Genomic DNA, 25,258 nt, shown 5'->3' on the forward strand with positions numbered 1-25,258 from the left:
AAAGAAGACAAGCAGAACATTGATGAAGACTTTGATTTGTACTTTCATTAAAATTTTTTGGTTTAAATAAAAACACCATTTAAAAATAATATTGTATGAATTTTTAAAATTCGTTATTTGTAGTTTGAACTATATTTATTTTTATTAATAAAATATTTAAAAAAAAAACAATGTAATTTTGATCAAGCCTTGATCAAAATTACATTGGTTTTTACAGCCATATTTTGTCTCTGGGGAAATAAAAACCAATTTAAAAATATTAATTTTTTTTTAAAAATTTCTAAAAGGTGGAGTGTTGTAAAAAATATGAACAATCATTTAAGATAGTATACTTTGTCTTGTAGGCAGTCTAACCAAAAGAGGTGCTTGGTTCTTTTGATAGTGACGATAATTTAAGTTCACACTATCAAACACTTTCAAAAGATACCGTTCAATACCAAACTTTTGAAAGTGTTGATATTTAAAAAACTTACTCTCAATTTCAATATCATAACTTCAGTAGTGACTGGTTATTAATACCGACCAGAATATAATACCGACTTTTCTCACTACCGCAATCCCTTACTCATAACCTCTCTAACATTAAAGCATAAAAAGTTAATTTATAAAAATCTGGAAAGAATCTCAATTAAATTTAAATATTTAAAAATGCCAAGCTCAATTTAAAAATGACTTGAGATGACATGACTAAAAACCAACCACTTCTATTTGTAAATTCTAGGTTGATTGATTTAAATTGGTTATTCAAGTGTTTTTTATTTTTATTTTATTTCTTTGAACTATTACAAAGATGTACACTTGCACTATTACAGTGCATAAATTTGCCCAATACTGCATACTAAGTTTATTAGAAAATCAAAATATTAAAAATGTATATTACAAGTTAAGTTGTAGTTTTTACTTGAAATCCAACGAATACAGCTTCTTGAATAGAGATACAGAGTTTTTTACATACAAGTGTTATTTTCTAAATGAACATATTGTGGAATGTCTATTTTGTTTAGATTTTTGTTTTGTTTTTTATATTAAATAATTAAATTTAATATTACATTTTTTATTATCATTTAACATTAATTAATTAATTTCTTTTCTCAACATTTGTATAAATGAATTAAAATACCTTTATATATATTTTTTATTATTAGCTAAAATTGCATTTTTGCAAATAACGACAATTTGCTTTTAAAAAGTTATTAAGAAACAAAAAAAATCACTTGTGGCAAAGGAAAATATATATATATATATATATATATATATATATATATATATATATATATATATATATATATATATATATATATATATATATATATATATATACTGTTGTGCTTGCCTTAAGGCAAAAAAAGTTAAATGTATGCTTTATGAATACTTTTGATGCAGTGTTATAAGTTATAACATGTTTAAAAGAAATTTAATTTTTTATAAAAAAAAGAAAAGAAGGAAAAAAAAACAAAAAAAAATTTTAAAAAATTAGATTTTTTTATCTAAATAACTTTTTATTTGAAATTCTTTCTAAATAATAAGTAAATTTCTGTTTACACTTTTTTGATATCGCACAATCATATAAAGCTGATGTAATTGTTATAAAGTATTATTTTTCTAAACTACATTTTTTTGCAAAATAAAACTTAAATATAAATAATTATTGAAGAATATTGAGACTAAAAAGAATATTGCTTGGTTATATTGCTTAACATAGTTATATTGCTTCAAGTGTAAATTCAAGCAAAATAATTAATAATTTATATCCGTAATGAGTTATATCCATAAAAGACACAACATCTTATAAAGAGTTTTTTTTTAATTATAAAAAAATAAACTCTTTATAAGATGTTGTTTAAAGTTTGTAATGTTTTTTCATTTTCTTGATAAAATCGATCATTATAATAAAACAAACAAACAAGCAACAAAAAAAAATATCAAGTGGCGTTAATATAAAAGATTTTTTAGCTCATAACTTTTTGTTTTGTTTTTTAATTTTTTTTAAATATTCGATAATTTTTTTTTTATAGTTTTTTTTATGAGAAATTATCAAAATATTCTTGCTATTGTAAGATGATAAATAAGAGTTTTTTTAATGTTTCTTTTATGATTTCTTTTTTTAAGCCTCGTATAACATCTTTCTTTTTTTCTCTTGTCAAACATTTTTGAAGGAAAAGTTGGAATAATAAAAATAAAATTTTCTTTGTTTTTTATTAACTAATTACATTCGTTAGTTAAACGTAATTTTTATGCAAACTTTTATACGTAGTCGTCATTCAAACCTAATTACTTTTATCTTACTGCTAAAACGATATCTTTAGACTTATTTAAATATAATGATAAAAAGTAGCTCAACCAAAATGGTTTACCGCTTACATTAAACGCATAGATAAATGGCGTGCCAGTTTATGCTTTAAAACAAGGCCTATATACATTTGCTGACTTTTTTTATCCACCTTTTATATGCTCTATATAGTAAAATAATACTATACTAAAAAAGTTAGCTTTAGGGATGTCAAACCCAATTATTTGTTATTTGGAATTTTGGTGTTTTTAGCACTATTTGGTGTTTTTAGCAATATTTGGGGTCACCCAAATATTTGTATTAGCACTATTTTGTTTTATATTTGTTTTAGCACTATTTTGGTGTTTTTACCACTATTTTGGGTCACCCAAATATTTGTATTTTTACCCAAATATTTGTATACAAATAGTGCAAAAATTTTTAAATTATTTTTCAGCATTTTTAAAAAATAACTGTCACATTTTTAAAAATCTAATTCGTTACGAACCCTTTATTTTAATATCCAAGTTACTCAATTTCCGTGAATTTTATATTATAATTAATTCACTACTACTGTAATTTTTAAAAATTTATCTTTGTTTAATTGTGAATTTAATCAAGTAACTATCGAAATTATACAAAGAAGTACTATAAATGCTATAAAGAAGTACTATAAGTACTATAAATGCAAAGAAGTACTATCAAGTATGAGTCTCATGCTTTTTTAGGTTACATTGACTAAACTAAAATTTTATTTAGAAAATGACGATTAAAATGTGGAAACATTTTGTAAAAATCAGGCAAAATGTCAAGTTGGCAACTGTAATGAAGTTTGTACGATTTTTAATTATGGAACAACGAATTTGATGAATCATTTAAAATTGAAATATAGCATGAATATATCTCTTAATTTAAATTCAAGAGTCTAAAGTCTTGGGAAAGAAATTTAGTACAATAATTGATGAGTGGACTGATAATATATTCAAGAGATATTTAAATATCAAAATTCACAACGGCACTGAATCTAAGCAATTTGCATTAACTTCTGTTGGATAAGGTAGTTGTAATGCTGAAAAATTGAAAACAATTGTCAGAAAAAAATCTCCAGGACACCAAACTTGACATTTCAGAAGATAGCCATAACTATAAACGATCCTTCCGTAATGAAAAAATATGCCACCTTGATGCCATTTGAAAGTCAACTTTGTTACAATCATGAAATAAATTTAGCTATTGTTGACTGTTTATATGAAAAAGATTGTGAAGAGATGAATACAAGACTACTTGCAGAACCATTATTGGAGGAAATAGTTTCTCTTTAGTTCTCTTTAAACTTAAAACATGACCACCTGAACAAAAACTGCCAAACTACCAGTAAATTTTTTAAATTTACTTCAATGAAAATTAGCTATTTACCGGTTAACTAGTAAACTGGTATTACAATCCCTAAACAACAAAAACGACAATAATGATAATAAGTAATACATAATTTATTATTAATTAAATTAAAACATAAAATAAAATAGAAACACACCTGTCAACCAAACCTTTAAAATCTATAATTGCTCTAATCAACTTTGCAGTGTACCTTTTGAGAATAAAAAACTTGTTTGTGAAAAAAATTAAAAATTAGTAAAAATTAGGAAGTAAATGAAATATAGTTACCTGTATTGATCAAAATCACATTTAAAGTCTTGTTTAGGGAAAAAAACTCCAGGACTTGAATTGATAATAACTGGTGATCTGTATTCAAAGTAAGCACAGTTATTCCACCATTCTGCTAACCAATTGTCTGTAACTTTTGCCTTTTCTTCTAACTTGTGCTGAAGTTCTTCACCAACTCCACCGGGAGTTAAAAATTCAGAAACTATTTTTTTTGTTTTTTCAAGCTGGTTTTTATTTAATAATGGCTCAAGTGCTATAATATACTTATTCATAGTTTGATGCAAAGGTGGAACTGGTAAATGTGGCAGGCTATTTTCCTTTGCCATCATAACTTTTGGATGATAACTAACTTTGTTTAAGTTTTTCATAATAATATTAGTCATTTTAATCTAAATGTAAACATTACTTTAAACTATTATTATATAATTGACATATACCACACACACACACACACACACACACACACACACACACACACACACACACACACACACACACACACACACACACACACACACACACACACACACACACACACACACACACACACACACACACACACACACACACACACACAAACACACACACACACACACACACACACACACACACACACACACACACACACACACACACACAAAGTAATGAAAAATTTGTAAGACTTATTTTATGCACATACAATATCAATGCATATGCATTGATAATAAAATTAATTTTGAATATTTAACTTGTGATAATGTGTGTTTATTAATCATTGTTTTACTTCACTACATATGTTAATAATTTAATCTCCATATCAATAATCTATTAAACTAATACCTTGTTCTCAATAAACCTTCTTCCAGACAACAGCATTTTTTCAAAAAATATTTTCAATGGTATCTAAATTATTGTAAAAGTAAAATTATTGCATTTTTTGTGAAAATTATGTATATTGTCAAGAGAATTTTTAATTCATTACTTTGTTAGCAGCAATTCTATCAAAGTAATAAATCTCCTTTTTAAAAATTCAGGATGTGAATTAGTAAATGATTTAACTTTAATTAGATATATTTATCGGCGTTCTTTAACTTTCTGTTAACTTATACTAAGAGAAATAATGAATATAGTGCCCCAAGGGATAAACAACTTTTATTTACAATTTTACTATATAACACGAATTTTCAAAAAAGTTAATAGTTTTTTGTTTTTTTTTTGCTTTAAAAACGTTTATTTTACAATATTTTATCGCTGTATAAAATATTGTAAAATTTATAAAAATTAACATTTGTTAAACAAGTTTTAATAAATCAGGGTGAGAAAAATTAGAAAGGGTCAAAACAAATTTGTTGATTTTTTACGTTATTTTTTTACTATTACATTTTTGTTTGTGCACCCCACTTTCATAACGACGCCTATAATTTTAAACCAAATAAAACAAATTACAGTTTAAATTATATTATAAATTATAATACAAATATTTAAAAATATATATATATATATATTGTAATATATATATATATATATATAAATATATATATATATGTAATTCCGGAAAGTTCTAGAATATTTAATGACGTTAGAGATTTAATAACTTTAATAGTTTTTACCAATAATAATTGTAAATATGTTTTTGCGGTGATTTATGACGGTGTTTTGAAGGTTATTTTAGGAAAAGCATAGAGTATATATATTGAGGAAAAATTTGTAAATAAGAGAGTTTTAGTTAAGAGAAAAGATTATTGTTTATTGATTTAATTTATCTGTTTATTGATTTGTTGATTACGAGAAAAAACTACAAGCTAACCGGGCATGGAACCAAGTATGAGATTATTTGATATGTTTGAAACGTATGATGGCACTTCGGATGCTGCTGTATGGATTCAACGAACGAAAGTGATTGCTGAAATTCAGAACTTAAAGCTTGAGCTACTTTTTCCGATTCTTCTCAGAGAAGCTGCTTATGCAGTGTACGATGCTTTAACCGCGGAAGATAAAAAAGATGTTGTGGAAGTCGAGCGTGTGTTATTAGCGGCGTTTTCTGTAGATGCCTATACTGCATATGAACTGTTTACAAAACGAAAATTACGTGACGGAGAAAAAGCCGACGTGTTTTTGGCTGATTTAAGACGATTAGCCTATCTTGCTAAATTATCAGAGGAGTCTGTGCGTTTGGCGTTTGTTGTAGGTTTGCCAGAAGTTTTATCATCAAGATTTCGAGCCGTAATGGACCCGATTGATATAATGTTACCCAGAGTGAGAGCTGCTTTGAACTGTGCAAATGTGATTGACAGTGACGCTGTTGGCGCTGTATCTAGACGCCATGCTACAAAAACCGCGTTAGTGTGTTACAACTGCAAAGGTTTGAATCACATTGCAAAGAATTGTTTGCTTGCAAAGAACTTGTCACCGAAGACTGTTAGATGTTTTAAATGTGGTGAGGAAGGACACATTGCATCGAAATGCTGGAAGCTGCAGGGAAACGATTGCAGGAGCGAGGAATCTGCGCTACCTCGCTCCTGAACAACGGTGGAATGAGCGCATTATCTGTTATTCGTTTAAAAGTTAACGGTATGGTTGCGACAGCTTTAGTGGACACAGGATGTTCGAAGACGATTTTGAATAAAAAATTCCTGCCCAAAAGTAAATGTAGGTACTCAAACTCTCAAAAGGTAGTAACGTTTGAAGGAGAAGTTCATCAGTGCACTGGGTCAGCAGTCGTGATTCTTGAGGTTGATGGCATTAAAGCACGTGATGAAGTTATTTTAGTGGACTTCCAACCGTTTGGAGTTGATATGATGCTCGGAATGAGTTCCATTAAATTACTAGGAGGAGTATCCATTTCTCCTTTGGGAAAAGCGAAGTTCGGATTGAGTTACTGTGGAGCATCGGCTTTGAACAAGGACAAAGTTAAGAAAATCGAAATAAAAAAGAAAGATCACGAAGCAGTTTTTAATGGTGTTGGATGGAGAGTCAAATGGAAATGGAGAGATGGAGAAAGCCCCGACCGATTGCGTAATAAAGTGGCACAGTACGGAATTCCACAACACGCTACAGCAGACTATGAAAACGAACTACAGGAATGGATTGATCGGAAGTGGCTGTTAGAGTATGACGAAAAAGAATTGGGGCCGCCCAAAGGACAGATTCCTTTAATGGCTGTCATTCAGAGAAACAAAGACCACAAAATCCGACCTGTTCTGGACTGGAGAGAAGCTAACTATTTCATTGAGACATACACGAGAGATGCAGATGTGTGTGTCGAAAAGCTTAGAGAATGGAGAAGAATGGGTAACAAACCAGCAATTATTGATTTACCCAAGGCTTATCTTCAACTAAAAACTGATAAATCTCTTTGGCCCTTCCAAACAGTGGTGTTTCGAAATAAAAGGTATTATTTGACACGACTTGGTTTCGGATTGAACGTTGCGCCAATGATCATGAAATCCGTTGTGAGTGCCGTCATTGATCAAGACGAATTAGTGAAGAGTGGAACGTCCGCTTATGTTGACGACATTTTCGTAGACGAAAGTGTGGTGAGTCGTGATTATGTCAAGAGGCATTTTTTAAAATATGGTTTGGAAAGTAAAGAAGGTGAGCAGATTGGTAATGATGGAGTTCGTGTGTTAGGATTTTGTGTGCGCAAGGTTGGTAACAAACTGATGTGGTCCAGAGGGAATCGAGTTGATGCTATGTCGCAAAAGTTAACCAGGAGAGTTGTGTTTTCAATCTGTGGACAGATGGTAGGGCATTTACCCGTGTGTGGTTGGCTGCGAGTGATTTGTAGTCTCTTCAAGAGGAAAGCTGTCAGTCTGACGAAGGGTTGGGACGATGAAATTTGTGATGAGAACGTTAAGTGGGTGCTTAAAGAAGTATTTGCTGAGGTGGAACGTTGCGAGCCTGCTTGTGGTGATTGGGCTGTGTGTGGTGATGAGGGAAAAGTGTGGGTTGATGCCAGTTCTTTAGCGATAGGTGCTCTTATTCAAGTTGGGGAAACTACTGTGGAGGATGCAACATGGCTGCGAAAAGAAACGTCTGATATTCATATAAACATGGCAGAATTAGACGCTGTGATACGTGGAATGAATATGGCTCTAATGTGGAAGCTGAAGAAAGTGACTGTTTTTACCGATTCCGTGACAGTATAGAAGAATACAATGTTAGCGTTGAGGTAAAACTCATTCCTTCTAAAGATAATTTGGCTGACGCATTAACAAGAGTTCGCAGCAGATGGCTCAACAAACTGACTGTGCCAGAGTGTCGGAATAGTTGTATGGGAATCGTAGCTACGAAGGCTGAATCTATTTCCGATATACACCAAAGAACTGGACATTTCGGAGTGAATCGAACGTTAAACTTTGTTCGTAAAGCAATTCCGACTGCTACTGAAAACGATATTCGAAATGTGATAAAAAGTTGCGAACCATGTCAGTCAATAGATCCAGCGCCAATACGGTTGGAAAAAAGGAAATTGGATGTTGAAGGAAACTGGGAGAGATTGGCCATGGACATCACGCATTATGGCACTGACAAGTTTTTGAGTCTAATTGATTGCGGACCTTCAAAATACGCGTTGTGGCGACAGTTATCAAGTTCATACGGAAGTCTTGCCATAGTCCGAATACTCCGTCTTATTTTTTGTGAACGTGGAGCACCGTCTGAAATATTGACTGACAATGAGCCGACATTTAAAACTAAAGAGATAAGGAGTTTCCTCGATAGTTGGAGAGTACAAATTAGATTTAGAGCCACTTATTATCCTGAAGGAAATGGAATTGTAGAAAGAAACCACCGTACGATCAAGAGAATAGCAGAACGATCGAAAATGTCGATACCGGAGGCACTATATTGGTACAATGTCTCAGCCGACAAAAATGGTGCAAGTCCGATGGACAAAATATATAGTTATACCATTGGTGTGAAAGGATTGGGAAAAGAGAATCTTCCTGCGCAAAATGTCACGAACAAGAGGTTTCGAATCGGCGATAAAGTCTGGCTGAAACCACCAAATGCGAGGTGCTATACAAAGTGGCAACCAGCTACGATAACTCGGAATGCGTCGAAACAAATCGTAGAAGTGAACGGCATTCCGCGTCATGTGAAACACGTTAGACCTCAAAATGATACTCAGTCCTGCATTATCCCTGATGTGTAAATAGAGATGAATACTGAAACTGGTCTAGAGAACGCTAAAAATCAAGGAGAGCAAGTTAAAGATGTATTAGAGACGAACGAGGAAAATGTCGAAGCTGAAGATAGACCCCAAGAAATCGACATGCTTTTGCGACGGAGTGGTCGGGAACGGCGCATGCCTTCGAAATACTTTGATTGTTATTTGGATGATCCGTAAGGATCAAGGAGGAGTGTAATTCCGGAAAGTTCTAGAATATTTAATGACGTAAGAGATTTAATAACTTTAATAGTTTTTACCAATAATAATTGTAAATATGTTTTTGCGGTGATTTATGACGGTGTTTTGAAGGTTATTTTAGGAAAAGCATAGAGTATATATATTGAGGAAAAATTTGTAAATAAGAGAGAAAAGATTATTGTTTATTGATTTAATTTATCTGTTTATTGATTTGTTGATTACGAGAAAAAACTACAATATATATATATATATATATATATATATATATATATATATATATATATATATATATATATATATATATATATATATATATATATATATATATATATATATATATATATATGTTAAAACCCTTATCGGGTTTCTTTAAGCCCGATAAGCTTGGTATTTAACCGTTTATTGGTTGAAAAAGTCACGTGTCAAAATAAATTCCGATTTCAGATATTTTACAATCATTGGGAAAATATTTGAAAAGTTTCATTTCATTCATACTTAAAAGATGTCAACTAGTTTTGCATGCAAAGATACTTTTTTATCATTTGAAGGTTTAAAATCAGTTACTAAGAAAAATCAAAATATGTAAGATTTTGTAAATAATTGAACAAATTTAAAAAAAATCTTAACTCAAATCTGAACAAGAAAATATTCCTTAATCAAATAACTAATCATATATAAACAATGATTATTACGTCAGGGTATGAAATAAACAGAGTAATAGAGAAACCCCTGGAAAAGCACCACGTAATATGTCTCCTTCTGTCAAGTCTTTATCTGCCATGAATACACTTGTCTTTGGCCAAGAAATATTATAACTCTTAAATCTTTCAATGAACGAACTAAAAATTATGTACAAAAGATTTCATAACTTTTAAACAATCTTTTTTCTATGTATATATATTTTTTTCTTTGTAAGAATTTTGTGTGTGTGTGTGTGTGATGATGTATTTACTTTAATATTGATTTCATCTGCTATAAAGTAAACACATCAAAGCTAGATATAGTTAATAAATCATACCTCAGAGATGAAGCATCTTCACCAGTAAGCAAACCTACAGCAACTATTTCACTTTCACCTATGAAAAATACTTCTAGCAACAAGCAAATTTCAAAAATCTAACAAAAAAAGCACAGCAGTACCCAAATTCAAAATTAGTAACTAAAGTTATATAAAGAAGGAATCCAAACCAGCTCCATCTTCACATAGCAGAATATATACTGGCAGACGAATTTCTAATAATTTATAAGTTGCATCCATGCATAAAAATTTAGGAAATGCATTGTTAGCACTATGCATTGAAATATCTTAGAAGAAAAGCCCTTGTAAATTATCTTCTGCATCTGTTAAAACATCTACATTAGCATCTAAAACGCATATATATATATATATATATATATATATATATATATATATATATATATATATATATATATATATATATATATATATATATATATATATATATATATATATATATATGTATATATATATATATATATATATATATATATATATATATATATATATGTATATATATATATATATATATATATATATATATATATATATATATATATATATATATATATGTATATATATATATATATATATATATATATATATGTATATATATATATATATATATATGTATATATATATATATATATATGTATATATATATATATATATATATGTATATATATATATATATATATATATATATATATATATATATATATATATATATATATATATATATGTATATATATATATATATATATATATATATATATATATATATATATATATATATATGTATATATATATATATATATGTATATATTATATATATATATATATATATATGTATATATATATATATATATATATAAATATATATATATATATATATACATACATATGTATATATATATATATATATATATTTATATATATTTATATACATATAGATATATATTTATATATATACATACATATGTATATATATATATATATTTATATACATATAGATATATATTTATATATATATATATATATATATATATACATATATATATATATTTATATATATATATATATATATATATATATATATATATATATTTATTTATTTATTTATTTATATATGTAACAATATGAAAATCAAAAAATTAAAATAATGATAACTATAATTCTTTACAAAAAATGTTTTATGACTTTCTTACTGTATTTTTCTTTTAAAGTCTTAACAAAACTTGTTAAATTATTTCGTGTATCACTTTTGTTTGCAGAAGCAGCAATATTTGATAAATCACGAAGAGTTATCATTTTTCCAGTCTCCTTTGACAATTCACGTTGAGGTAGCTTTTTGTTAGCTTTTAAGCGTAAAAAGTTTTCTGCTTTTGCAATAGCATAATTAGGAAGTCTTCTTTGATATGATAAGTGCTTATACAAAATCTATTTTTAAAAGCAATTATTTTATTCGTTATAATCAAAAAATACCTACAACATATAAGCTAATATGGTTTCTAACCACAATACCTTTCCAGAAAATGTCAGTCGCAAAATTTTTTCAAATAAATTGCAGGATATTTTAAGAAATTAATTCACATATTTTAAGGACATTTTATCATAAATGTTATAAGTAATTATAACTTACTTCAGATACTTCATGATTATATTCATTGTTTAAATCTTGCAAAATTAATGTTTGCCCATCTTCTAATACTTTAAAACTTAAAAAGAATGGACACTCTTTTTTATAAGTTCTATAATAAACATGTTCAAAATCGGTTATTTTTTCATGAAATAAATATGCTATCCTTTGATGAATTAAGGCATTTAAATAAGAACATTGTTTATTTCCTATGCATAAATAAGTTATCAATTTATTTTTTAAACCTTTATTTATAATAAATTCTTCATTAATAGTAACAAAATTATAAAATAAAAAAGTATTTACGAAGTTTCACGTTTTCCATTGCCTTTATTTGTAAATTTCTTTCCACCATGTATGCAACAATACTTAATATAGTAATACTTTATCTGTGGAGCTATTATAGCAGCTTTTCTTGGAATGTTTTTTCTAGGAGCTTCAATTGTTTTGGCGTCACGAATCCACATCTGCACAAAATGAGAATCTTCATATTTCTTAATAACTGATTTTAAATCTTCAAATGATAAAAAAGTATCTTTGCATGCAAAACTAGTTGACATCTTTTAAGTATGAATGAAATGAAAATTTTCAAATATTTTCCCAATGATTGGAATTTAAAATATATGAAATCGGAATTTGTTTTGACACGTGACTTTTTCAACCAATAAACGGGCTTCCAGCACTATAAGCAAATTTCGTTAGAGTGCCGACTTTCGGCACTCCATCCTCGGCCAAAAATATAATATAAAAAATTTAATTAAAATCAAACATTTTTTTTTATTTGAAAGATCAATACATGGCATAAACGATCAATACATGGCATAAACGGTTGAAAATGATTAGGGACATATGGGCACCGCGGCGAAGCGCATTTTGGACGTTTAAATGTTGTCATCCGTATTTTCAAAAAAAAAAAATCTTTGTGCGGTAACGATCTCCATTGATCGCAACGCAAGCCTCATTTGAAGAAAGGTTCCAATAACGTCACCAGCGTGGGCTGAAAAAGTCTTTTAAACGTCTTTTGAACGTTCTGAACGTCTTTTTAACGTTCGAAAGACGTTTTTTCAGTCCAAATCCTGGCTGGGTTGTGGCTTTAATTCTTGCACCAGCTGGATTTTGTATGGGTGTAGGGCGAGATTTTTGCGCAAAATTTTCTATGGAAACAGCCCAACCTCTTGCTACCAACAAAGAATCGATCAATTTTGACCAATTTTTGATATTCTCTTTAGTACGCACTTTCCTTCGACGTTTTAATTTTATTGCATTCTCTAGAGTGTTACAAAATTCACAGTTTGACTAAGGTTTACATAGATTTTTAGATAGTTTAGATGATGGCTTATAACGATATTTGCTTAAATGGAAGATTGTTTGTGCCATAAAAAGCGCAAAGTTGTCTATGAGCTACGCAAGTCGAAGACTGTTTTTTGAAGTAAATTTGAATAAATTCCAAGCGTTGTTCAAGCGTCAGTCTTTGCATTATGATTTTCATAGTTTACTGAATCAAATTAAAAAAAAAAAATTTATCCAGATTTTTTTGTGTGTTATTTTTCACAACTACTTTTTTTAATTTTTACCATCATTATTTTTACATATATTTTGTTTTAGGTGTTCCAAGAAGATATAACGGTCTTCTCACAGAGCACCGTGGAAGAGCATTTAACAAAGATGTTCATGCCTCCTTTCTGACCGATACTCAGATCTCGGATCAAACTCTTGATCTTATGCATCTTAAGTAAGCGCTCTTACCACTGCGACATTGCTGTTTTTTTAACAAGTGGTGAACCTTTGGAATTTGTAGAATTATTAAAGGTTCAATTGGTCTCTTTATACGTTATACTATATGTACTCTGCACAAAAGTTTAGTCAAGTTTTTCATAACAAAGTGCTAGTTTTTCTAACATTAAAATTCAACATATATAGATTTTAATTTTATCTTTTTTGTTTTTTGCTGTTTATGCTTGTATTGATAAAACAGACAAAAAAAAATTTCATACATACCACACTACTTCCGTAAAACTAATTGAACGTTAGACAATGTATTTTACTGATGACTTTAAAGTTCGAGTTAATTAATTACACATTTTTCACCCTTCATAACTAATTATTATACTTAATTACCGCTTTAAATGATAAATATTCACTACATTTATCATTTAATACTCGTGATTCTTAAATAAAATATTAATTTTAAAATTACAAAAAATATTTTACTTGATAAAAATTATCTAAAGAGTAACTGCATTATTAAATATTAATTTTAAATTTTAATTTGCTTGTAAATAGGTAGAAAAGCAGTGTCAGAGAGCATCAAATGGCAAACTATTGGACTGGTCAAATCAAGGAATCATAAAAACGTTGAAATTTGTAAACTTATGTATTTTCTGAATTTTGCGTGCCAAAAATCAGAGAAAACCTGGGAGCTGACAGGTAACGTTGTTGACATGCCTTGCTCTGGAAGACCATCGAAGCTTAGTGACCGCGACAAAAATAGCATATTCAGAATCAGTAGAAAAAATCCTAGGCTCAGCAACAAAAAGCTAGCATAAATATTCAAATAATTCTTTCCTTATAGAAATGTAAGCAGAAAACTTGTTAGAAAAACGTTCGCAAAAAAAAAGTATTAGGTCTTACATTGCAAAAAAAAAAAGGCTATCTTGTCAATCATGGATCAATGCAAAAGACGAAAATGGTGCAAAGAACGTTTGCATTAGGCAGTTGAAGATTGGGATAAAGTGATTAGTCAAATTTTCAGGTTATAAACCGCAAAGGAAGAATATACGTTAAAAGATTCGCAACTGAGAAATATTGTGAGCGCTATTTGCAAGCAAAACAAAAAGGTGGTAGAGGCTCAGTGGACATATGGGGATGTTTTTCCCACAAAAATTTTGGTATTTGTGAGCTGTATAACACGTTTGAATCTATTGATAAAGCAATTGTATGGCAGAATCAAGCAATACATCTTTCAGCTAAACGGGGCTCTTGCATACATGGCACATAGTATAACACGCTGGTTTAACACAAAGAAGATTAGTTTGTTGCCTTGGTGTCCTAGATCACCAGATATCAATCTAACAGATAATATTTGGTCATGGATCAACACTCAATTGGTAAACCATCAAGTTCAATCAATTTTTGAACGAGTATTGGTTAAAAGTGCCACTTAAGGTGCGCGTGAAATTGGTTAAATTAATGCAGAGACGAGTGCTTCTTTGCTATTGAGTCACTTTAAATATTAAATTTGTATATTTAAAAAAAAATTTTTTTAATGTTCTAAACCTTAACTCAATTAAACTTTTATGCAACTCATTTTATGATTATATCATTGATTATTTGATTTTTTTCAATTATTATTTTTAACTATCTTATTTTATTAATGTTAATTGTATAATTGATTGTTAATTGCTAATTGATTGTTCTTTTAAAAATAAAAATAAAAATTAAAATAAATTAAATTAAAAAATCCTGAAAAGTTTGATTAATATTCTGATCTCGAATAAACTTTTGCGCACTGCTGTAGCTTTTTTTTTTTATGTTACGTTTTTCTAAAGAAACATAAAGAAACTTTGTTTTATTTTTAATAAATTTTAAAAATCTTTTAAAATTTATTAAAAATGGAACCATTTTGGGTCTTTAGATTTATATAGAACCTAGTTAATTTTAAGATCTATAGTGGATTAACTGATCCAAAGTGGATTAAAGGCCTTACTCCTCTTTAGATCCTGGTTCTGACTCATCCTGTTGCCAATTAATAAATATTTACTTAGAAATAAATATTTTGTACATGAACCAATTTTCAGAACAAAGTTTAAAAAATTTGCATTACATTTCGAGCACCATATCTTTGGAATAAAATTGTTATATCTAGTTTAGATATATCCAAAACTTCTCCGATTTTTAAAAATAAACTTGAAAATTTTATTTTATCTATTTATGATATATTTAAAAACTTTTTATAACAACCACGCATTTTTTTTTTATTGAAAGACTGTTGTATCTTCTCTTTCCTATTATAAAAAGATTTCATACTGAATTTACTTTGTATATATATTTATATATGGTATATATATATATATATATATATTTTCTTTTTGCGTTTTTATAAGTTCTAACGACAAGATCCAACTTTTTTATTGTATATAACATTAGTGGTTTGATTTATATTTTTAATTTATATCACGATTTATTGTAATTTTTTAGTCTTCTTTACGTATGATGAAAAAAAGTTTTAAACTTGTAAAAGGTTCTGATGATAAGATCATTTTGATCTTTTTTCAGAAGTCTTGTTTGTTTGTTTTTGTAATCGACGACAAATGTAAACAAGCAGAAAAAAAAATAAGTATTAGAACCCTCGCAATTTGAAGACGTCGTACTAAAGAGATTGATTCAAGTCAAACCTTTCTCAAAAAAACATTCGTAGTTGCCTCATATTTGGTTAAGAACACAAGATATTCTTTTTTTGCCAAATTTGTGACAAACACGTGACGACATTTCATGTTTTTAAAAAAGTTAAGCAGTTTGCAGCACACGAAGTCTATCTTTGCCGGCCCCTAAAAGAAACTCACGCTTCCTTCCCCGATACGCTGGGGGTGCAATTATTGCCAACGATCGCGTTAGTTTACACCATTAATAAGACTGTCGATCTTGCGAATAATTTGAAAATTTTGAAAAGCATTGTTTCATTGGTCTTAAATTTGAAATTTTGATATTTTCCTGCACAGCGGCCTTACTTGCCATTAGGTAAAAATTGTCAAGACATGGCTCCAAAAAAATTTGAATGTTCTTGTCCAATGACCGGGAAATTCACCCATTTTAAACCCCGTCAAACTGTTATGCAAAATTGAAAACAGGAATTTCTTAACAGAACTTAACCAACCAGCATGTTGTTTTTTAAAATCATAGCGAGATTTTAATGTCTTCGATCTTAGCAAATTATTATTATTTTCAATTTCAAAATCGGTTGTTATATATTTTAGTTCTGAGCCATCAAAAAATTTTATATTGTTAACGTTGTGCATATCTAACGTATATTAAAATATAACGTACTAACGGATAAACTTGTTTTCATATAGAAAAACCTAGCTTTGCTATATAGCGTTTAACTGAGATTTATTATAAACGACATTTATATGCAAAAAAATAATACAAATTTGTTTCGTATTAGAAAATATTAAATCGTTAAAAGATTTAAAAAGTTTGATTGATAAGTAGAATATAATTATCCCCCATTGCACGCGCAATCAATTCACCAAAATCTCCCGCATTTGTATTTGAGTTGCTATGGTAAGCAGACACCACATATGTAAATTTTGTTTCCATAGGATTGTAGCATACACCATATCCATCTGGAACTTCAGGAGCAAAAATTGCATCTACCATATGTGAAGAAAGGACCTAAATAGAAAGATCATAAACTACTATATTAGAGTAAAAGTTATAAACCTAACCGGGGGAACTTATGAAAATTAGATATAATAAAGAGAAACTTTAAACAAGCAAAATTACTTGCTATAATTAACTGTTAAAAAATATATCATTAATATATAATTATTTAGTTTAAGCCGAAAATAAAACGTACCTGGCTAGTACACACATGAAAATACATGGCGTATTTATAAGCAGTATCACAAAATACCTCAGGTAAAGGCAGTCCTGTGGATAAAGCTGTTAGCTTCAACCCAAGCATATGTCGATCAATAGCTTGAAAATTAAGAGCCTAATATAAAATTATCAATGCCTTAAAAAAAAATCAAGCGTCATCATCATTAATATACATTTATACTATGCAGATATCAATTAATAAAAAAAAATCATCGAGGCAATTACCTCGTTAGTGTATTGTACATGCGCTTCTATAGCGTTCAAAAATAACTCCCTTTTCTCAGTAACCTGAAAACGAAATTTGCAATATAGGTAGTAAAAGTTTGCTTAAGTTTTTAATACAAATCTATAACTTTGTAATTTCAGAATTCATCAATTCAATAATACATTTTTACTGCTGTTATCCATTGCTCGAACAAATCTAGCAGCGGCAGGTGTTACCGAACGAATGGTTTCTGTTCTTCCTTTGGCAAACTTTCGAATAGAAGCAGCCTCAAATGTTGATGGGTGTTGGTTGTGCAGTCTAAAACATAAAAAAAACCTAAAACAATTGAATAAACTCATAACAAGTTTTCTAACCAAAAACTGCAAATATATTATAAGCTAAAAAGTAAGACACGCTGTTTTTGCATAGATATTAAAATTTATTACAATTATAAAGCAGCCGTCAACTCACCAGAATCGTTGTTTTAGACCAGCGCTGGTCAGAATTTTAGACGCGAGAGCCGCATATAAATATGTTGCTATGCCAACTTTATTTTAAAAAAAATAATTGGCGAATGTAAATTTAGATTTTTTTATACATCAATATTTTTATTTTTTTAAATGGAATTTGTACTTTTAAAAATAAACTAAGAATGTACACAATTTATATTTAGTATTTAGTTTTTTTTACAATAAAGAAAGTAAAAGCTATTCTTTAAATGTAAACTTGGCTACATAAAATCTGATTCCTTTTTATTCACACTAAAAAACCATTTGTAGAAAAAATTGAGAAAGCATCTTTAAATCATAATTTTTTTTGAATTAACACAATTTCAACAATCATAAATTTCCTTATAAAAATAATTGTAAGCAAGACATAAAAATCTAAAGATAAAAAGGTTTCTTTCAGAAAAAAAATTATTTTGATGTATTTGAATTAAACTTGCTTTTATTCGAATTGAACTTGCTTATAACCACTTAATAGCATAAGCTACTAAAAACTGCAAAATATCAAATAAATAAACGATTACACAATAAAAAAAAATTTCAATAAACTTCAATTAAGTTCAAATTAAAAAAAATAGCTTTTCATCATTCAGCAAAAAATTAGTCATAACAGAGAGAATTCTTTTTATAACATCAATTATTTTTTGTAAAAGACCATTAGAAAATTCTTCTTGTATAATAACTTGCATAATTTACTATAAATTTATTAGGCACTAAGATTTTCAACACGACTGGTAAGTTTTTTAAAACCTGGTTTCAAGCCTGTAGTTGATATTTTAAGCAACTGTAACAAATGTTCACTAGTTAGATTGGCAAATTTAACAAATTTCATAGTCGAAAATAAAGATTCACATGTATATGTTGAACCAAAAATTAAAATAAGTTTTATACTTATCCATTTTAGTTGAGGATACTTAACTTCAGGATCCATTTTCCAAAAATCTAATAAAGCTAGTGTTTTATGCAGCATTTGAAGATTTTGATCTTCTTGGAGATCTAGTAATTCTATTTCAAATTGAGATGTTTCTTCAAGTATATTTTCAAGTATTGAACAACCATCACTAATAATATCAATTAAAAAAGGGTTTACTAAAAATGCTAATGATGATTTAAGCATACAAATCTTTAAACTTGTTTTGAAAGTCTTTGAACAAATTCTGTAGTTTTTCCCGGTATAATTCAATCTTATGATCATCATACTGAATTGTAGGATTAGGATTATGAATCATTTTCTTCATTTAAGGAAAATGATTAAAAGTTTTTAAGGTAAGATCTTTCTGAAATGGAGGAATTTTTTTTTGAAAACTAAATATAGTCTGAGCAAGATCAGATATATTTTTCCCTGAAGCGACAAATCTAGATTTTGTAAATGTTGCATTATACCAGTTAAAAATAAAAGATCTTGCAAAAAATTCACATTGTCAAAGATTTCAAATGTCTTTTCTAGCAAAAAACATTTAATTGGTTCTAATAGTTCTACAAACCTATAAAGAACGTCACTACTTGAAAGCCACCTTACAGCACAGTAAAATAACAAATCATTTGGTTTGTCAGCAAGATCCAATTCACTAATGAAATTTTTAAACTGTCTGTGATTTTTTGCATTAGATCGAATATAATTTACAATCTCCAGCGCTGATTAAAAAAAAATTGGAAAACTAAAATGTTTTGCTGCTAAACGTTCTTGATGAATCACACAATGAACTGGGATAAACTTTGGATACATAGGATCACTATTTAGTTAACCCATAAGCCCAATGTGCTTTTCAACCATTGCTGTTGCACCATCTGTAGCAACACTAACAAGCTTGTTCTTAGGAGCATTGGCTTTCACCAGAACAGTGTCAAGGACTTCCTTTAAATCAATTCCACGAGTTGTGTCTTTTAGCTCTACCAAATCTAGCAACTCTTCATTCACAAGTACATCTGATGTTACATATCTAACAAATACTGCCATTTGAGGTTTATCTTGAATATCTTTTGATTCATCTAACGCTAAACTGAATGCTTCACAATTTTTTAAGTCATTTAACAAATGCTGTTCAACTTCGACACTAACCTCAGATATTCTTCTTTCAGTTGTATGTCAAGAAACAGAAATATTTGAAATTAACATTTGAATTTTGCTATTATTAGGATCTAAAAGTGAGATCACATCAAAAAGATTTTGTTTTACAAACTCTCCATCGGTGTAAAGATGTTTACTTTTTGCAATGTTCCAAGCTATAATAAAACTTGCTTCTGTTGTAATATTTTATTCTTAAATATGTAAAATTCAAGTTTTTATTATCAGTAAATCAATAAAATTTTTGAAACGAGCCGCAATGACGTTTTAAGAGCCGCATGCGGCTTGCGAGCTGCTATTTGGCCACCCCTGTTTTAGACAAAACTTTGTTATGTCAAATGCCAAAACAAAATATTGGTTATAAATAAAAAAATCATTATCCCGAAATTGATATTTATCATAGCCTATTTTTAATATAAAACTCTCCAGATTTTTTATTTTTAATATGCATTTTTTATTTTTAATATGCATTTTGTAACTAACTATTAAAATTCGTTTTCAAACATTTTTTGTTTTCATTTTAATAGAAATAAAATTATGACCTAAATATTATATCATCTGTTAGCTGCATGACTGTTAGTTGTGTTGATTTTGGCTTGCAATATCTAAACTGTGAACTTTTCAGCATAAAATTGTTTTTAAGACAATCTTGTAGAAAACAACAACAACAAAAAAATTCCATTTTTTAGACAGAGTTTGTAAGAACAAAATAGGACAATATTTAACTTCATTTTCAGCTCCATTTTGTGAAAACAAAATGTTGTTGTTTTAGCCAATGGATTAAAATTTTAGATGACAAAAAAAATTTAGAACAAAAAAAAGTATTATAAAGTAATCAATAGATAAAAAATTGAAGAAAAATAAAAGTTTACTCTTTGTATTGCAATTTTAACTGCCGTATCTTTTTGTACCAAATATATTATAATAAAATTTGAAATCCAAATCATAAATTATGATCCTATTAAAAATTTCTTTAAAAAAAAGTAAATTTCCCTCAACTGGCTACCAGCAACATTTTATGATGTATTAAGGTATTGTTTTATGATGGCATTTTTATAAATTGTCAATTCCAAATCTTTTAAAGCAAAAGTTTTTTCATAATTGTGTTTCTGTTATCGAAAAAAGACAAAAAAATGTTTAGAAAAAAACTGCCATTAATTTTATTTTGGGAAGCCATTATTTTTATTTTGGGAAGGAAAAGGTGGGAGAAAGAAGTTCTAAAACCTAACCTCATCTTCAAGTACACAACTGAATAAAGTACCTACAAAGTACACATTTTTTAAACTTATATAATCTACCACAAGACTTTTAATCAAAAATCTGGCATATTTTCATACTCTTGATAAATAACGGGTGGTTACTAAAAATCCGAACATACTTTCAAGGGTCATTACTCCCATAGTTTTTAATATAGAGATTAATTAAAAATATCATTAAATAGAGTTTTTAGTTTATTTATTTTAATGAAGTTTGTTTTCAATCAGTCTGTTTCTTTGGATTCGATAAACTAGAAGACAAGTTGACCCTAAAAATGAAAATTAAGGTCAAGTTTAAGGTTAATTTTAAGGTTAAGGTCAATTTCAAGGTTAAGGTCAAGGTTAAGGTCAAGGTTAAGGTCAATTAAGGTCAAGGTTAAGGTCAATTTTTTTCAGACAGAGCTTTATTCTGGTTTGTAGTTGCTTTACGTTTTTTGCTTGCCAGTTACCCTCATACACATTGCTTCAAAATAGCCTAAAAGTCTTCGATTGGGCAACACTCTGATACGGCCGGCGGATTGTCAACTTTTTTGACAAAATTGATGTTATGAGTCTCATAAAAGTTGGTCACGGTTTTGGCATAATGTGATGAGGCCAAGTCCAGCCAAAAATACCATGCCAATCGGCATAATGAGCATTGATAAATGGCACTAATCTTTCCTTAATAAAATCCATTTTGTAGATAGCTTTATTGACTGCGAAGCCACCGAGGAGGAAAAATGGCTTGGAAATACCTTTGTCAGAAGCAGCCAGCCAGACAAGCAGCTTGGGTTCAAATTTGCGCTTTTTGGGAAATTTAATGCTTGGTAGAGTCTATTCTCTGTCGCAAGAATAGTAAGTGCTGTTTCTGTTTATTGTTGAGTGCAACAGCTTGAAGTAAGACTTGTTAGCAAGGATGACCAATTTTCCTTAAAAATCATGATAAAGACAATCAATATCAGTTTTGATTTGCTTAATCTGGTTCTCTTGGCTATCAGGTATACCCTGGCAAGAGTTTTAATGATATGTGAATAACTGGATCCAAATTTTTGACCAGCTTGCCTCATCGCAACTCTGTCACTGTGGTCAAATATGGTTCTCAAACAGTTTATATTGCAATTTATTAATAAAAAGTACTCAATGCAAAAAAATTGTTTTAAATACAAAATATATGTAGCTTAAGATAAAAAAGTTAGAAATAAGGAAAGCCAAATGTAAAGGTGTACATTTGGCCTTCCCTCAACATCACAGTAAACTCCAATTTTTGACCAAAAATTTTACTTTTTTTTTTTAAAATACATATTTATATTTAAATTTTTAGTCCAGATGAACATTTTTTATTGTTTTTTCTTCATATTTTAATTATATTTTGTATCACATAAATGTAATACATGTAAATGTAATACACCAATGTAATACATACAACTAGTTGAATAGGTTGTTATATTCAGTCTATGTATTTATAAATATTCTTAAAACAAACATTGATATCAATTTTATGTATTCAAAATTATAACTATTAATACCTGAAATAAGCAAGCTGTAGACTAACTTGAAAAAAAGCATCAGGACTCAAATTATAAGTTTTAGGGACATTTTTTCCAAACTGATCAAAGTGGAAAACACGCAATTCCAAGTCATTTGTCAGCCTTTAGCAAAAACATATATTTATATTATAATAACAAAATAAAGTGCAAAGATTTTAAATAAATGCTTTGATATATTTTTAAAATGCTAATAGCCTAATCTCATTTTTGTATTATATTATATATTTTATACTTTAATTTTATAAATGAAGAATAACAAAGTTTTAATAATAAACAAAAGTTTGAATTTTGCTATTATTTTTATTTCATATACATTTTAAAACTTTTATTATATTGACTGTACAAATAATCATTACAAAACTTTGACATATATTTTTGATCAATATAAAACTTTGACACAAACTTTTAATATTTAGTTAAATCTAAATTTTAAAATCTTATGTAAATAAAAAACCTAATTATAAATAATACAAATTGTTATGACTAATTTTTTTAAACATTTAAATTAACAAAAATAAATAAAGCTTTTTTATATAAAAATTTTAAGTACATTGTGCTATGTAAAAGCCTCAGAAACAAATATCTTTTAAATATCTTCGTATACTTAGTCTTTGCACAAAATATCATTGATAATATCATACTAAAATAGTCATTTGTCAATGTAGTTAGGATAAATAGGATAAATAATGACAATAATTTAACACATATTTTCTAAATATATAAGAAAAATTTATAAGAAATATTTATAATCTAAGATATGCTCCAGAATGGATTAAGAATACTTAAAAATAATGGAGTCATTGTAATTCTGCAGTCAGTTAAGGTCAATAATAACTAATAATAGTAACTCAACAAGATCAATAATTGATCTATACCAAAGTGTGATTTGATAAAAAAAAAAGAGCCAATGCAGATCTACAATCCATATAATTATTACTAGTAATGTATACAAGTGTTTATTTAATTTAAATTATTACTTTACTGTAATAAACTGACGCACAAAAAAAACAAAACATTTAAGCAGGGTTGTTATCTGTCAAATATGTCTGAGACATATTTTCTGCCAACATAAAATATGCCAGACATATTTTCTATCAACATATTTTGACATAATTTTATGTTTGAACTATTTTCTGCTGACATAAAATATGTCAGACATATTTTCTATTGACATAATTGACATAATTTTATGTCTAAACCATTTTCTGCTGACATAAAATATGTCAGACATATTTTCTATCGACATATTTTGACATAATTTTATGTCTGAATTATTTTCTGCTGACATTAAAATATGTCAGACATATTTTCTATCGACATATTTTGACATAATTTTATGTCTGAATTATTTTCTGTTTGATATTCTTGAAGAAAAAATCAATTTATTGCGCATTTCAGCAGAATTTACAGAGTAAAATAAAAATAGTTTACCAAATTTGTTGCTTTTTGCAATCAATTATGCTTCATAAAACTTTTACTTTAAACCCTATAAGTAAACATCAGTTGTTTCATAAAGGTCGTTTTCTGCCCTTTTTAGCGATGTATTATTTGATAGTATTGACTAGTATTGATGCATCATTTGATAGTATTTGATAGTATTGATAAGTGTTGATTAGTATTGGCGATTTCCCTTATTAGAATGTAAAAACTATTATAAGCTGAATTTTTAATACAGAAAGTTCTTTTTATTAGTAAAAATAATTATTCCAATATATATTTCACTTAAAACATAATATGCAAGTTTATGGCAGTTAATTATGCAGTTATAATGCAATTGTCAATTATTTTATTGTTAAATAAATCATAACTATTATAAATATAAGTATATTATTTGTAATTAGTTATAAATTATTACCGGTTAGTCTTCTTAATATGAATTTAATGAGCTGAATATAATTTTTGTGAAATATTTCAAATTCTTCAGCATAAATGAATTTAATTTGACACAAAATTTTTAAAATTCTGTGAACCATTTTTTTCATAGAATCTTTTGAACTCAATTTTTCATAATGAAATCTTTTTCAGGATCAACTATTAATTAAAAATAACTGAAAATGTTTTTTTTTTGTTATTATTTTAATCAAAAGAATAATTTTAAGTTTCGTCATACTAATAAAAACCACTATCAGTAATAAAAACTCAGCCTAAGATAGTTTTTACA

The 25,258-nt window shown here is 28.0% G+C and overlaps 4 protein-coding genes across 5 annotated transcripts in view; 2 read left to right on the top strand and 2 right to left on the bottom strand.

The window, feature by feature from the left end:
- LOC100209993 (carnitine O-acetyltransferase) overlaps nucleotides 1-4,903 on the bottom strand; it is a 25,813-nt gene extending 20,910 nt beyond the window's left edge. Inside the window, exons 1-3 of the mRNA XM_065791441.1 lie at nucleotides 4,754-4,903; nucleotides 3,935-4,323; nucleotides 3,804-3,857 (exon numbers count right to left, since the gene is read on the bottom strand). Coding sequence (XP_065647513.1) covers nucleotides 3,804-3,857; nucleotides 3,935-4,323; nucleotides 4,754-4,789 — 479 coding nt within the window. The 5' untranslated portion in view covers nucleotides 4,790-4,903. The remainder of the gene's footprint in view (nucleotides 1-3,803; nucleotides 3,858-3,934; nucleotides 4,324-4,753) is intronic.
- A 1,544-nt stretch (nucleotides 4,904-6,447) lies between these two features.
- LOC136076160 (uncharacterized) lies at nucleotides 6,448-8,061 on the top strand. Its single transcript, XM_065789634.1, has one exon. The coding sequence runs from the start codon at nucleotides 6,448-6,450 to the stop codon at nucleotides 8,059-8,061; it is 1,614 nt and encodes a 537-aa protein (XP_065645706.1).
- Nucleotides 8,062-8,186: 125 nt separating this feature from the next.
- Nucleotides 8,187-9,068, top strand: LOC136076161 (uncharacterized). Its single transcript, XM_065789635.1, has one exon. The coding sequence runs from the start codon at nucleotides 8,187-8,189 to the stop codon at nucleotides 9,066-9,068; it is 882 nt and encodes a 293-aa protein (XP_065645707.1).
- Nucleotides 9,069-17,021: 7,953 nt separating this feature from the next.
- The window catches only part of LOC100207901 (carnitine O-acetyltransferase), a 50,935-nt gene continuing 42,698 nt past the window's right edge, over nucleotides 17,022-25,258 (bottom strand). For both annotated transcript variants that reach the window (XM_065791443.1, XM_065791442.1), the window contains exons 9-13: nucleotides 23,077-23,199; nucleotides 17,927-18,062; nucleotides 17,765-17,827; nucleotides 17,517-17,654; nucleotides 17,022-17,332 (exon numbers count right to left, since the gene is read on the bottom strand). In XM_065791443.1, the coding sequence (XP_065647515.1) occupies nucleotides 17,126-17,332; nucleotides 17,517-17,654; nucleotides 17,765-17,827; nucleotides 17,927-18,062; nucleotides 23,077-23,199 (667 nt within the window). In that variant the 3' untranslated portion in view covers nucleotides 17,022-17,125. The remainder of the gene's footprint in view (nucleotides 17,333-17,516; nucleotides 17,655-17,764; nucleotides 17,828-17,926; nucleotides 18,063-23,076; nucleotides 23,200-25,258) is intronic.

The sequence above is a fragment of the Hydra vulgaris genome, chromosome 02 (genome assembly GCF_038396675.1).
Source record: "Hydra vulgaris chromosome 02, alternate assembly HydraT2T_AEP".
Taxonomy (NCBI): domain Eukaryota; kingdom Metazoa; phylum Cnidaria; class Hydrozoa; order Anthoathecata; family Hydridae; genus Hydra; species Hydra vulgaris.